This window comes from Malaya genurostris, chromosome 3 (genome assembly GCF_030247185.1).
Source record: "Malaya genurostris strain Urasoe2022 chromosome 3, Malgen_1.1, whole genome shotgun sequence".
In the NCBI taxonomy this organism is placed as follows: Eukaryota; Metazoa; Arthropoda; class Insecta; order Diptera; family Culicidae; genus Malaya; species Malaya genurostris.
In genome coordinates, this window is record NC_080572.1 from 179725386 (window position 1) to 179739361 (window position 13976).

A 13976-nucleotide genomic window follows, 5' to 3' on the forward strand; every position below is an offset into this window, starting at 1 on the left:
GTGAGCCTGTATATCTGTTATCTGTGATTCAACGAATTTTTGTAACAAAAACATATAAAAATATTGTTGTATCATCTTGTCTTAGATTTTGGCATAGTGTATGCTTTTTGCAAGAAAATTATTGACAATGATTTTTCAATCAAGTAAATTTAACGAAAGCGATTTTTTTTATTTTCCCAACCCTGCATGATGCACTCATTTTGAGTTACTTCAATTGAGTTTATTTTTAAAATAAACAAAAAATATCGTTGTGCGCATTTTTTATCACCAGTTTATACAGAAAACTATTAAAACAAGTTAAGTGTAAAGTGCTTATGAATATCAAAGTAACCGATTGTAGTTCAGCATGTCTTCAAACAAGCAGCGTACAACAATGCCGCGTCGAACCGAAGAGTTTGATTTTGCCCCCTCGTCATCAGTTAAAAAGCAGCCTGGACAACGGTAACAAATAATATATACCTAGCATTAATCGACAAGTTTTATGAAGTCTTATTTTTGTTATTTAGTCTGAGTCGCATAGCACAGCCCGTCCGAAAGCACTCGAAGGCGAGTTTAGGTGCCCACGGTTTAAATGAAAATGCCGGCTCGAATCCTAATGATCGCCTAACGGCTCTGCCAAATTCCGCCCAGAATACTCCGGCAACTATTCGCAAGACGGGTCCAACAACAAGAAGTCTCAATTTTACCCCAGCATCCAGAACTCCGCTGAAAAGTTGCGAGAATGCGACTGGAATACCATCAACCGTTGAAAGAGACAAAGCACCGGTGGAAAATCGTGACTGGATGACGGCCCAGTGCGAACGAATCTGTGACTATCTCGAAACGATACCAGATCTCCCGCAAGATTTTGTCGAACGCCGAAATCTGAAGGCAATGTCAACCAAACAGTTTCTGGTGATTGTCACGCACCTGTTTCGACAGATTGGAGGCAGCCGGTACAAGCTGGGAGCCAACTTTCTAGATGATATAATGAAAACGATGAATGAATTGGAATATCCCTATACGATTAGTAAATCGATGCTCAAAACACCGAATGTGCCACATTCGATCAATAACATAATTGTGATGATCGGGTGGCTCGTGCAGTTGGCCCCGCGCGTCGATAAGAAGGTGATTAACGATCGATGATCTTGCTCTATAATTCTTGTTTTTGTTTTCATTTTAGATAACTCCTTTGCAACGAGACTTGCATGTGTCGGATGACTTTCCCAGTACTGAGTATCAAGAGTTCTTCTTCGAAAAGGCTGAGGATGGTTTCGGTCTATGGAATCTGAAAAAGGAAGAAGAATTTAGTGGAATCGTTGAAGAACTGACAGATAAACTTGTGGCAGCCCGAACCAATGGTTTGACACAACAGCAGGTTTGGCAGCGAATTTCTGAGCTGGAACAGAAACTACAAGAATTCAACGATCAATCAATTCAGCAAACACGTGAGCAAAGTATGGACGGAATAAACAGAACTATAGAAGAGCAGCAACAGTTGAAAAAGAAGCTTCAAGGTGAAGTGAAAGCTTTACAGAATGAAGCTAATCAAGCCGAAGAAGAGTACTACCGGCATCAGGAAGAGTTTTATGCTTTGATGAAAAAAATGGAACAATTGAAAAAGGAAATTGAAGCGCAGCAGTTGAGTGCCGGCGAACGAGATGAGTTAATCGGTACAATTGCTGCCAACAAAAATCTTCTGACTGCTAAACGATTGGCCGTCAGTACATTAGAGCATACTTGCTTTGAACACCAAATTGCTGTCTCGCGATTAATCAAGCAAAAATTTACACTAATATCTAATTTGAACACCCGGCTTTCCCAGTTCGCTGACAGTTTGAAACCAATGATTGAATACTCGGCACCGGTAATAGATCTGAAGACTGAAAATTACACCGACCTACTGACAGACTTGCGTTCCATCAAGTCACAAATAGCGACGGTACTTTCTCAGCAATCAACGATTTACAGTTCTTTGAACGATCGAAAGGCACAGCTAGAACAGCAGATGTCAGATTTACAAATTCAGCATATCTCACTTGAAAAATCTCTGCAGGAATCTACTGGCCGGTACGAGCAGCTACAGAAACAAAGAGATGACATTGTGCAACAGCTAAGTAGTGTCTCGGTGGAAAACACGCAAGCTTCGCACCGGAAGCAAGAGGAATGCGACCAGAAGGACCGCAAGGTTACCGAACTTCAGCAGCAATGCGAGCAAAACCGCAGAGCGGTCGAGAAGCTAACCTACGATAAGCAGAGATTGATGGTGGAAAATTTGGAAAAGTGCCAGGAGATACTGAACGAAAAGAAACGGATGCAGAAGGAAATGACGGACATGGTAGAACGGCTGGAAGCGGAGTATGCTGGCATTGAACGGGATCTTGCCGAAGGTTGATGATAGTGTCAGAAATATGGTTTAGGCTATTTAATTGTTTGATAACTCAGTATACTTATTTGTTTTACGTTTCGTCTTCGACTCATCAGTGCAAGGTGCATGTATCAAAACCGCTGAATGACTGTCAATATACTTGTTATGTGTCTGTATTTCAATTATTAAAGCCTTCCAAAATACTATGACTTCCGAAAAAAATACAACTCCAGCATAATTGATAAATTGTTTTATCGTTTTTTCGCTGTTTAACCTATCTCAAGCCCCACTGTCTGGCAACGGTTTACAGGAAAAGATGTCTCCATGGACTAGTTTATGCATGCAAATAACTTGCATCCAGGACTCGTTAGGTGCTGGTTCAATTGAATTCCGATGACCCATTTCGTATACAGAGCAAATCATGTTCCGAGGTCAATCGAATTCAAGCATTACAGATACTTTCGATTTCTCAAATATTGCAAGCAATATTTATATTATTTTTTTATCATATATGTAAAGATCATGCTTTTTTTGTTATTCATCTTACCGATAACACTTCAGTATTTTTGCCTACCAACATGTCCATTTCCACAGGATGAATATTTAACATTTTCTCTCTCTGGGTTTACTAGTCGGGCAAAAGTATAGCGCAAATTCTAAACCGGGCCCATTTATGGATCCAGAATATGCATTTTTAATTCCTAACCAGACGAACTAGTCTATGTTGATCAACTGAACACTGGTGTAGGCCAGGAATTATGTATTGACCCTTTCACCATGTGCAAAAGCGTTACTGAAATATTTAAAAAATATATTAAATAGATTTTTTTTTGCATCCGCAGTATGATGATTGATGATTGGTGAATGAGTGGAGTATTAGTATGAAACTAAGTAAAGTAACGAATGTCTGAGAAAATTCCAAGCATTTTACAGTGCAATCCAAGAGAGTGCTGCATTCAACATGCAACTAAATTACCCATGTTTTTGTTACATAAAATTATTTTTTTATTGTTGGATCTCGTTGTCACCCTTCTTCTAGGGGGAGAGGAGCCTCCATTTCCTTCTAGCGAAGATTAGAGGTCATTTTGTCCGTTGCTCATATCATCCATTGCTACATCGTTGGAGTTGTGAGTGGTTTCCGTTTCCTTGTTTTCATTGTTGATCGCAGTCTTGGGTTCATTTGCAGTTGCTGTAGATGCGCTTTGTACGTTGATTGCAGTTGATAGTTGGTTAGATGGTGAGGGTGTTTTTGAAACAGGAGCACTGCATTCACTAGTTTCCGTTGTTGAACGGTTGTCCTTGTTTTTGCTTGTTTTGTTTGTTTTCGCAGTTTCAGTGCAAGGTTTGCCGTAGTGTGCAGGTTGTTCACAAAACAGACATATAACCAGTTGATTTTCATACGTAATCAGCGTTTTACACGGCTGTTTTCCATCTTGACCACAAACGATGTAAGATGGAATTGCTTTACGTAGTTGCATACGTACCACTCGCACGCCATTCCGGATACCCGGGAAAAAAATCGGCCATACTTCCCTTTCGATGGAAAGAACTTCACCGTACTGCGACACAGAGCCGGTGAAACATGTTAAACCCAGGTGGATAATTTTTCATACCGGGGAGAAAGACGCACTATTTTGAAGTATGTATTCCTCTATTCTAATGGAAATGATATTTATCCCTAAAAAGTGCAAAGTCGTTTTTCAAATAAAATATAGTTTCTATAGAACTTTTCATGAAACGCGTAAATTAGAAGTTTGAAGAATTTTCGGCACAAAGTTTTGAAACAAAATTTCGCATCTAAGGTTTAAGCTGGTTTCAAAATCTTTGGTTTCTAATATTTGTTTTCAATATTGAGGCAGCAGTCTTTTGTGAGCCGTTTTAACTTATTTGTGTCTGCGAATTTTCAAAATTATTTCTTTGAGAATTTTGGTTATACTGATCGTTTAGTTTGTTGAGGGTGCTGATGGAAAGTGCTGAATTCGTTCATGCAGTACTCCATGATCTTCGAGGTCGATTTTCGATCAAAATGTGTCTCACCAAATGCATAAACAGTCTAGCCACTGATGTGCATAACACATTAATCACAAAGTCCCGGGACTGACTCGGAGATCACGTTCAAAGAACATATGTCAAAATTTAACATCAATAGCACCACGAACACTGAATCTACCGACATAAAAGTGACGAATTTATGAAAAAAATAAGTATGTTCTCCACTAGGATCCATTCAAAACAACGGTTTGTGGTATTCTGTTCTGATTTTGAACGGGACCAAATGAAACAGTCAACCGGAAAAAATTAAGAGGAAGGATTCGTAGTGGCAATAGAATCGTAGCACCATCCATGCAACGGTTCTGTACACTCTGAATCGGCTGCGAAGTCTGGTGAAACAGAAGGTCAAATTCCACTACAGAAATGTAATACCAAGGCTTTGCTTTTGATGTATGAACGCAAAATCAAAATTTGTGACATTAGATGTGCTGAGGTGGCTACCACATGAACTGGAAATTCTTTGACGATCTTGTACAATCTGGGCATAAAAAAGATCTTTTCCAAATGGGTGCCGTGTTCGCTCATAATCAACAAAAGTCTACCGCAATAAAATGGAACGCGTTGACATTAAACAGTGGATGAAACATGGATCCACTATTTTTATCCGGGACTGGGAAAGCCATCTGAAAACGTAATAGGTAGCTGGAACAATCATGGCATCAGTTTTTAAGATTTTCACTGTATAATTAACATCAACTATCTTGAACAGGAAAGTACCATCAAAAGTGATTAATACATTGAGTTAGTGATGCGATTGAAGAGCGAAGTCGTAAAAAACGGTCTCATAAGAATAACAAAGAAATCACCGTTAACCGAGACAATGCACCGTGCAATAAGTCGATGAAAACAATAAAGAAATTAAACGAATTGGGCTGCGATCTATTTCCTCACCCGCGTTATTCACAATTACATAGCCCCCAGCGATTGCTTGTCCTTTGCTGATCAAAAAAAGACACGTCAGGGCAAAATATTTGGTTCGAATAAAACAGTCATCGCCGCAACTGAAGCCGATGTTTAGGCCATTGACAAATCATCCCATAAGGATGGTATTGAAAAATTATTAAAGTGCTAGAACGATTGTATGTCATTTGAAAATGATAATGTTGATGAATAAAAAATACTCCTGCACACGAAATTTTGTTTTCCTGGTTAGTTTCTGGACTTTTTGAACGGTGTGTTAGCAACTTTTTCCTCTTTTCTGAACCACAAAGTGTACAAGTCTATTCGATACTGAATCTTGGTTTGAATGAGTGATTTTCTTAAAAGCGAACTTATGTATACAAAACCGTCGTATTAATTGAAGAAAACCATGACAAAGATTTTCGCTACTAACTGAAGTTTCGATCACCAATTATCTGAAATATGATTTGTTAGATATAGATTAATCTACTCCAATCAAAGTGTAGCAATATTTCTAATGCATTTTATGTAATGATATGGAAAATCAATTAAAATTGATTGAGATATAGATGTTCAAAACCTGAGCACTGTTTGTACGGTTTTCAGTATTTTGAATTTGCACACCAGTATAAAAAATCAAAATGTAGTCCTACGTCAAAAGATTTCGAGTGATTTTATTTATGTGAAGATATAGATATAGATATGTGTAAAAATTTTTTTAGTGACTTAACTTTCACTTTTTACCAGAGGAGTTGACCATAAACATCTGCCGGAGAATTCCGATAAAGGTCTTCCACAATTTACTATTAAGGTAGCGCTTCGCCGTGGTCACGGGAGTTCGCTGCCTATCCCGGGGTTTCACGCAATTCACCCAAAATTGTGAGAAAACGGGAAAGAAAACGGAAATTCCAAGAACATACGATTCTAGATAAATAATTTTTCTATCGATTAGTATATAAATTGTGCCTGATAAACGTTTTTATCAAAAGATTTCGGGCGAGTTATAAAAATAAATGAGTTTTTCCTTATTCTTTCGCACGCACACAATGTCAACGCATGCATTGGGGTGTGCAAAATGCCACATGCGGTAGACGCTAACAACATTTCTTTTGTTTTCGTTGTCCGTTCTCTCTGCGTAAACGTTGAACATAGATGAGTAGAAAATGTAAGTAAGTGTTACTACTTTGTAAAATAATTTCTATTCATGTTTCAGTAGAACCAGAAATCAGTAATGATTTTCATCGCTACTAGCTTTGACGCTTTGTTGAAAACGTAGCACATCCCTACTTATGCGAGTTGTTTATAGCGAGAAAAGGAAAAAAGAAAACAAAACGTTTTACAAAACTCGCACGAAATCTCGCGAAAGAAAAGCTTTCTAACTGATATTTTTCGCCAAATGCATAGTAAAATCGTTTACCTACAATCGTATGTTTTTGATTTTTCGTGAATCGGGTTAGTATTGGAGAAATTTGCAATTTAGGGTGACATTTCGGCGACAAAGCAAGAGAAAGCAGTGAGTTGTCTCGCTTCGACCTGATCACAGCGAAGCGCTACCTTAAGTCCGGCAAAGCTACCAGAAGTTACTTTCTACTTGCTACTGCATTCTTTTTTTGCCGTTTAGGAATGTAAAGAGTAAAAGACCTTTATCGGTATTTTCCGGTATATCAGAGACTCGAATGATTCGCATTGATGAGATGCTTAAGCTCGGCTCCTCTGCTGGAAGGGAAAAGTTAAGTTACTAAAAGGTTTCTGCTTGCTCAAATGACCCTTGTCACGTCTCACATTTCTGCGGTATATCTTTACATCCTTACTCTACCTTGAGAACTAGCATTCTATAATTTTGAAATTATTTATTATTCCGAATTACAATAAAAATATTCTTAATATTATAAATAATACTAATATTACAATTGTTTTTTGCTCGAATTCTTATACCCGAACCCGACCCGTACCCGATTAAAAATTTAAAAAATTACTCGTACCCGACCCGTACACGATGAATAATAAAAAAAATTACCCGTACCTTACCCGCACCCGATAAAAAATAAAAAATTTTACCCGTACCCGATTAAAAATTACTTGTACCCGTACCCGACCCGAATGAGTAGTAAAAATTTTACCAAAATTCAGAATGGAAAAAATAAAGTGTTTTAGATAGCGAGCCGTATTAGGCTCTAGTTGGTAAGTCATTGAAATGCTTGTTTACATTTAAATATATAAATATACTGTGAAGCATGAATAGATTTCCAATGTCTTTGGTACTTTATACTCATTTACAAATATCAACAAAAGGGAGTAATATCTACTCAAATTTTTCGAGAAGCATATTTACCCAAAATGTCGTAATACCCGTTGTATTCAATTTTGAGAAGGAATGTTTTTTACGAAACAGTGCGACTTTTAATTCAATTCTTTAGAACCACAAGTAAGCGTGCTCATTATTCTGTGACACAAATAAAAATTCACATTCGAATCACTTGAAAAATCACTTTTTTACTACAAAGCAAAATAAATTATGATTTTGATTTAAATTAAGGAGTGTATCGAAAATAAGCCACCCACAAATTTTTTTTTCAAATTTTGATAAAAAACGTTATCTTATTCAAACTAAAAATTGATCCTTTATTGTACAAGGTTAAACTTGAGCATAATGAAAACTGGATTAAGTTTAAGTTATTTTTTAACGAATTTTCGAACTTTTGATCGAACAATCTTCATCAAGTTCCGGACAAGTGTAGCATCGCATTTTTTGGGCGCTTGAGCCCAAATTTTTTTGAACTCCTGCATGTTCCCAGCTGCCTTGCCAGTCTTCTGGAGGCTGAGGGCAATTTGGTGGATTGATATTTTTCTCAACGAAATTTATACTCTTTTCCGCAAGCCAATTGAGAGTGGTTTTGGCATAGTGAGTCGACGCTAAATCCGGCCAAAACAGTGGAGGTGTACTATGCTTCTTATATAAAGGCAAACACTCAAATCGATAGATTTCTGCATTTATAGTTCCGGTAGTGTGAAAAATGGCTGACTTCAAACCACAGGAACATACTGCTCGCCATACCAGTACTTTTCGACAGAATTTCTCCTCTTGAATCGACCTGTCCGTATCGCTTACATTCTCCCCAAGGACGACAATAAACTATTGTGGACCTAGAAGGGTTTTTGAGTCCTCCTTTACATAAGTCTCATCGTCTATCAAAACGCATGCATCCGGGCACTGCAAAAGACGCGAATACAATTTCCGGGCCCTTGTTGCTGCTCGCTTCTTCTGTTCTACACTTTGTTTCGAGATTTTCTGCTTCTTGTAGGTCTTCAGGTGATTTCGCCTCTTGAAACGCTTGTCATTCCGACACTTGTTCCTGCTTTTTTGCCAAACCACGTATTGACATTGATTTTTTCTTCATGATTAGAGATACCACTTTCTGGTCTAGTTCTGGTAGGAAGAACCGGGTTTTCTGCCTTCTCCTGGTAACTCATCCAAAGAATAATGTTCCCCAAACTTATTAATGATATTTTTAACACTGGCATGATGAATTCCAAACCGTTTCCCCAAATTTTCGCATAGTAACACCCATCTCCAATAGCCATGTGTCCAGAACCTTAATTTTCACTTTCTTTTCAATACGCGACATTATGAAAACGCAGAATTTCAACCGCACAAACAAGTAAACAAACGAAAGCTGACAGCCAAATGCATAGCATTCTGTTATCTGAGCATAAAAAACCATCACAAATACATGCGTACAACACAAATGCATGTTTATAGCTTATTTTCGATACACTCCTTAATCTGTCAAATATGCCAGTTTTGTAAGCACACCCACGATGTTAACGGTAGCTGGTGGTTTTTACAGCCTTCGAACTTCTGTGCCACCACCCTCAACGAGTGACCACGGTGAAAATTTGAGTATTTCGCGAGAAAAGATTTTCACCTGTACTTTTGCGACTCCGCGTTGTCACGCATCGAGATTTTCACTTGTAGTCCAGTGAAAAGAAACGAAAATTAACTGACAATAAAAAATTCTCGTCAACGTGTAAACATATTTATGTGAGGCACAAATGGTCGGGTAATCGCCCGAGACCCGACCATCTCTACTGTGCACCCAGTTATTAACCGAAGCAAATGCAATTGCTTCTTTTTCACGTTTGAACATAATGTACACACAGTTAGACGCCTTGTTGAATTGAATCTCACTTACATCATTAACGTTTAGATGCATTCGTTCCTTAAGCAAGATTTCAATTTCGGTTGCTGCTGGTCTAACTTTGCAGCGCTTGAAATCAATAGGGTAAAGTGTTATAATATGCCCCCCTTAAGAAAACATTGAGATATTTCCAAGTGTATTGATATATTTTCCTCGAGAATGTAAGTATTTCATTGCAATGCGGATGAGGAACAAGGGATTTTCAATGACAGTAGAAAAGATGAGAATTGATTGATATAAACACATTTTCCAAAATGGCCACATTCTTAGTTTTTTTCGCTTGCCTCAGACATAATGCCCCAGCAGCCGTATAATATGTCTCACAACAAATCAGTGGCATGACACACAACAAAAGACATTTTATCCCACAACAATGATGCATTATGCTTCTTGAAATGTTCATAAAGTTACTGTTTTGAGATAATCAGTATGTCAAAGAAATGACGGATAAAACATATATTTAGTCGAAGCAAAACTTTACATCGAAAAGCTGCCAAATGAAATTTTTAGTTTTTTCATACTTCCCTGCAAACGACAACCACCAAACTTGCATAGCAGAAAGATCCTACGAAAAGATAGTGTTAGTGATAAAACTTTGGTTCAGAAAAGTCTTCAATGCTTAAGAAAGGAAAGGGGGCATTTTGGCTAGCAGGGGCGCTTTATAAGACTTTCCCATACAAATTGAATTTGGCCTTGTAGGCCAAGTTTCAGGCTTTGTTAAAACGTATTTGCCCATTTCGTACACTCTATTGTTCACTGCACTGTATTGTCTTTGTTTCTGTCGTCGCGACCGTAAGAAATTTTCGACTGTGTCGGATGCGATGCGAGCAGGAACTGATTTTGGATAATGTTGTGCACGCCGTTTGCGGCTCCAAAAGGTTACAAAAAGGACATGATACGGTCATGCTATGGTCAGAACTGCAAAACAGATCACATTTGATTAGATCGTCTCTCTTCCATAGATCAAAGCGTAGTATTTGTTCTAGCATGGCTATGTATGATAAATTTGGCATATTCAGAATAAGAAATATATCCATTTTATTGTCCCCTTGTGTATTTTTGCCTCTTATTTTCAGACATCATCCATGGCCCCATTGGAGTGCATCCTTTTCCATTGAGTAAGGATACAGACAATCCCTGGGACCGTGACATCATCATTCAATTTGTCTGAAGGTTGTGTTAATGCCCAGGGAATATTTAGCGTCCTTTTGTGAAACAATAATTAGTTTATTTGCTATTGAACTTTATTCTCTTACCTCATACTTCCTTGTTATCATATATACTTGTTCTATTTCAACTATGCGCATGTTCAGTCATATTCAACATACATCAATTAACCCCGTCCGCCGCTAATTCTTTCAAAAAATTCTTCCTTCCATTCCGGCCACTAGTTCCATTTCCAGAATTTCTTCAAACTCCTCCATGTGACCCCGAATATATTCGACCACATTTGCTCTTATTGGCTCTACACGTTCCTTGAATTGTTCCTCAAATTTCATCCAGCCAGTAATTTGCTAGACAACAGCATAGAAAAAACAGTGACTCCCCCCCCATTTTCACGAGGTAGGTATCTACGAACATGTTTGTAAAATATTTCGTCAAAATTCGAAATTTTTGTACCATTTTTTGGTAACATGAATATTTATACACCTTTTTATTATAATGCTTCCTGAAACTTAAGTTCTTTTCCGAATTACACGAAACTTTGGAAATAGATAAACATCTATTTCGGTTCTAGAATGTAGAAAAATTGTTTGAAAATGATTAATTTTACTAAACTTTTTTTTTAATTTTCAAAAGAAATCTAAATTAAAGTGGAGGAGACCGGGGCTAGCTGACCGAGTTTCGCTTTCAGAATTTCTGTACTCTTTCTGGTTAGACATTTTGATAAACGCTTTGCTCTGTCATGAAGATACACCTTTTGAGCACATATGTGATTTTTTTCATTCCTGTATGAAAATCAGGAAAATAGTAATTAATCGACCAACTAACCCCAGGGCCGGGATAAGTTGGCCGAGTTTTAAAAACTATGTGAAACACATCAGTTGTATCAATAAACGTTTTCATTAGTTAAAAAAGTCTGTACGCATCATTTTTATTATGTAAGTACGTGAAAAAACTTCCCTTCTCGGTTTTTGAGTCTTTTTAACTATTGTGGAATTAGTTTCGGCAGCATTTGTGAACTTTTTGATTTTCCCCTCTACCTTTTCCTCCACCAGCGTTACGCTTGGTTTCATGTTTTACTCCTCCAATGCTGCTTTTATTAGAGAATTGTTCAAATTTTTTATTGATTCGTGATTCGCAACCTTGGCGCTCCTCCGAAACAGCCTTGGAAAGAGGTCTGTTATTTTCAGGATGGCTTACATCTGCAGCCAATTCTATAATGATGGGTCAATCTGCAAGAAATCCTGTCAGGAACTCTATAAGCTGAAAGTTTTGACGGCATTTGATTCATAAAATATTAGAATCTCCATTTCTATCGACAATTTCCAACTTTTAATAATGCTAATCCCGTATTTCTGTTTGTCAATGATTTTAATTAATTTCCGTTACTTATTTCTCATGTATAATTTTCTTTATAATCATCAATACATACAATCCAATTCCGTTCTAAAAAAAGGATAACATTTCACGAATATCCATATGCACTTTACTCTAAGCTAAAATTACAACTCGGCCAACCAACCCCGCACAAAACTCGACCAACCTGCCTTAAGGGGCGGGTAGGGTCAAAATCTTTTTAAAAATCATTAATTATTTTCTTTATATTTTCTTATAGTAAAACATTTCAAGAATATTCTGTGAAATTTTCATGCCTATTAGAACGAAACTCTGGAAGTTATAGTCCTTTATCTATGGCTATCTCATTCTGCGAAGAAGCAAGAGCTCGGCGCACAGGCCCAAGATTTCTACTTCGATTGACTTCAAAACTCGACAAAACATTCTTGAAATGTTTCATTATAATAAATTATAAAAGAAAAAATATGATTTTTTGAAAATGTTAGATCATACGGGCTCCCTTGAGTAATAAATTGTTTCCATTAATTTTATAGACAAAAAACTTTAAACGCGTTTTCTCGAAAGCAGGTTTTGAAAGTCCGTGTCCATCGTCATTCAAAAACTGGCGGATTTTTCCGGCGGATTTTTTCGAGGTAAGGTTAAGTTACTCAATTCAGGTTCAGGTTCAGGAGTTTAGATTCACAATCTATAGCTCCAGGTCTAGAATACAGATCCATGTTCCGAATATAAGTACTGAACTCTGCTTCAAGTTCAGAAACCATATTTGGATAAAGAATCTCTTTCAAGAATCCAGGTTCAGATTCAGTATTTTGATCCAAAAACCTTGTTCGATAATTTAATATTCTAATACAGTGTTCAGGACCAGAATCCAGATCTAGATATCGCTCAGTTATTACTGGGATTACTGAGAGGACTTGGGAGTTTTTCTAACAGTTATAGAATCAAATACTAACAAATGTAAAAAACACAGTCATGCAGATCTTTTTTCGGACCCATAAATACGTACAAACGTCACCTGGAGGACTCACGGGTTATATTCAATTCACCGGCCGCCAGCTAAAGGCTGGATATGCCAAAATCGACCATTGCGACCCCAATACGACATCACCTAATGAAACTATCCTAGTTTTAAGTTAGTCGTTAAATAAAATTAGAAACTGCCCTTGGCATCGTATAGCTCAAGCAATATTATTTTATGTTATTGAATAAAATAAAATGCACATCTTTATCACCAAAACTTATTTTTTGTCAAAATTTCCCCTGTGGAAATTTGTCGCATAAGAGTCGCAAATAAACTGTTTGACCTCAAAGAAACTTTTTTGATTTAAAATGTTTTTTTTTTATTTAAAAGGTATTTTCATTCAGGCCTATTTGCGTACAAGCTTTACGTGGCCGAATTAGCCGATTTTTTAAATAATGTATTTTTTGAAGTGGTTCTCGTTGTCACTCTTTTTCTAGAAGGAGAGGAGCTTACATTTCCCTCCTGCGAGGGTTGAGGGGCACTTTGTTCGTGACTCGTCTCGTCATCCATTGCCGCATCGGTGGTTTTGTTGTTGATTTCCGTCTTCTTTTCGTTTTCCTTGATGTTCGCAGTCTTGAGCTCGTTGCTAGTTGCTGTAGATGCGCCTTGTTGTACACTGGTTGCAGTTGCTGGTTGGTTTGATGGTGAAACAGGAGTACTGCGCTCACTAGGTTCCATTGTTGAACGGTTGACCTTTTCTTTGGTTGAAGATGTCCTTTTCGCAGTTGCGGTGCAAGGTTTACCGTAATGTGCAGGTTGTTCACAAAACTGGCATGTAACCAGCTGATTTTCATAGGTAATCAGCGTTTTACACGAAAGTGTCCCACCTTGACCACAAATGATGTAAGATGGAATTGCCTTACGTAGATGCATACGTACCACTCGCACGCCATTCCGGATACCGGGGAAAAAATTCCGCCATACTTTTCTTTCG

The 13976-nt window shown here is 37.6% G+C and overlaps 1 protein-coding gene across 1 annotated transcript; it reads left to right on the top strand.

Annotated features, from left to right (window-relative positions):
* The first annotated feature begins 260 nt into the window (after positions 1–260).
* LOC131438777 (uncharacterized) lies at positions 261–2532 on the top strand. Its single transcript, XM_058609033.1, has 3 exons — positions 261–441; positions 507–1110; positions 1166–2532. The coding sequence occupies exons 1-3, from the start codon at positions 347–349 to the stop codon at positions 2375–2377; spliced, it is 1911 nt and encodes a 636-aa protein (XP_058465016.1). The 5' UTR covers positions 261–346; the 3' UTR covers positions 2378–2532.
* The last annotated feature ends 11444 nt before the right edge of the window (positions 2533–13976 follow it).